Consider the following 1,667-nt stretch of genomic DNA (forward strand, 5'->3'; position numbering starts at 1 on the left):
CGCAGGGAATCAGAATCGGAGTGAGGAATCGCTGGATTTAAATCCGAAGCCCGCATTGTTGCGAGTGCTGTTACTTCGCTGATCCTGATTCTTCCTGTTCGTTATCTACAGAGAGTGACTTGACTAACTATGACTCAAGATGACTTTTCCCATCTTCCATGCCGCAGCCGCCAGCCACTCCGTCCGTCACTAACCACCGGCATATCTGCTCCTGGTATCCATTGGGTGTCCAGCTCATTTTGTTGTCAATTAGGTGGATCTGCCTCAATTGCTATTGCTATTTTTATCACTGTTATTATTCTTGTTACCAATGTTGTTAGGAGTGGCAATGCGAGGTACCTGCGCTAAACCAGGCGGGGTAGAAATAAAAATAAAAATCAAATATCCCAGTTCAATGGCGGCAGGAGAGAGAGAGAGAGAGAGAGAGAGAAGCAAAGGATAATTGATTGTGAATTGAGAGGAAGGGGAGAAAAAGGGACAAAAAAGAGAATATCTCAACACCCAGAGGTTCCTGATAATTCCATGATTAAATAGCTTCTCGACCATGACGAAGCTCAACATCCCCTTTCCTTGGCGCAAGGTTGCCTGTTTATGATTACGATTATGATTATTATTGAAGATATGATAATTTACATAATTTATCCGCCGAGTGTCTGCTTTGGCTGCCTGTCATTTGCATCGTCCGTAAACTGCACAGTAGCAGAGGTGTTCGTCGGGGCAGCTATTTTTTCGAGAACGAATATACGGCGTTAGTCGACAGGAAAAAAGAAATAAACAGCCTGCTGATGAGACGGTAGGGAGGAAATATACATGGGTGCGGGCATCTGGGAAATATGATAAAACATAAACAGGAATAACTTACAACACAGCATCCATCACAAAAATTATATGCCACATGTACTCCATGACGTGACCACTACTCGCATCATTCTTTTCCGTCGCCGTAACCCAGTCGCGGAAGTGCATGTAATCCTCCACTGGCCTCTTGAGAACGTGGTCGCGCGACACGGCAAACTGCGCGCAGCACGCTGCCGCCATCTCCGTCGGTTTATCTGTGCTTGAAGTAAGGAACGGTTAGCATCGTTGTCTGTGTCTGCTGAAGTCCCTCCTCTCCTTCCTCCCTCTGCCGTCGTCGCCGACCGATTCTGCGGCGGGGTGCTTGTCCCCGAGAAAAGCTCCATCCACACCTCGTCGGTCACATGTAGATTGATCCTGTGCTCCTTCTTGCAGCCGGGGTTCCAGTTACAGCGCAGATTAACATATCCGTTGTACTAGACGTAGATCCGGAGAGTACGCATAGCGATGACGTTGTCGTGTAGCGGCGCATCGACGTGCCATGCCTGTAAGAAGCCAGAGCGATGCGCGTGGAGGAAGCCGATGGTGCGGGGGGAGATTACCGTAGTTGTCGATGATGTAGGAGAGGTACGCCATGGATTCGCGACCTTTGTTTCTTGGGACCGTGACGGCATTAGGATCGTTGAGCGTCTTCTGAGAGGGGTTTACGACATACATCGCTCGTTGCCAGCTGTTTGTTTTTTCCGTCGACGGGGGTTGTATATGGGTTAACTATGGTATATTGGATTGTTCATGGTTTGGGATCGATTGAAGGCTTTTCCAGTCAATAGTGAAAGGAGGGGAGTGACATACATCGTGGAAGCTCATCCTGT

The 1,667-nt window shown here is 48.2% G+C and overlaps 1 protein-coding gene across 1 annotated transcript in view; it reads right to left on the reverse strand.

Annotated features, from left to right (window-relative positions):
* Window positions 1-669: 669 nt before the first annotated feature.
* The window catches only part of HCAG_02946 (predicted protein), a gene marked incomplete at both ends in the record, with an annotated part of 1,707 nt that continues 709 nt past the window's right edge, over window positions 670-1,667 (reverse strand). Inside the window, 3 exons of the mRNA XM_001542725.1 lie at window positions 670-721; window positions 863-1,052; window positions 1,398-1,525. Of these exons, the coding sequence (XP_001542775.1) occupies window positions 670-721; window positions 863-1,052; window positions 1,398-1,525 (370 nt within the window). The remainder of the gene's footprint in view (window positions 722-862; window positions 1,053-1,397; window positions 1,526-1,667) is intronic.

The sequence above is a fragment of the Histoplasma capsulatum genome, genomic scaffold (genome assembly GCF_000149585.1).
Source record: "Histoplasma capsulatum NAm1 scaffold_2 genomic scaffold, whole genome shotgun sequence".
Lineage (NCBI taxonomy): Eukaryota > Fungi > Ascomycota > Eurotiomycetes > Onygenales > Ajellomycetaceae > Histoplasma > Histoplasma mississippiense.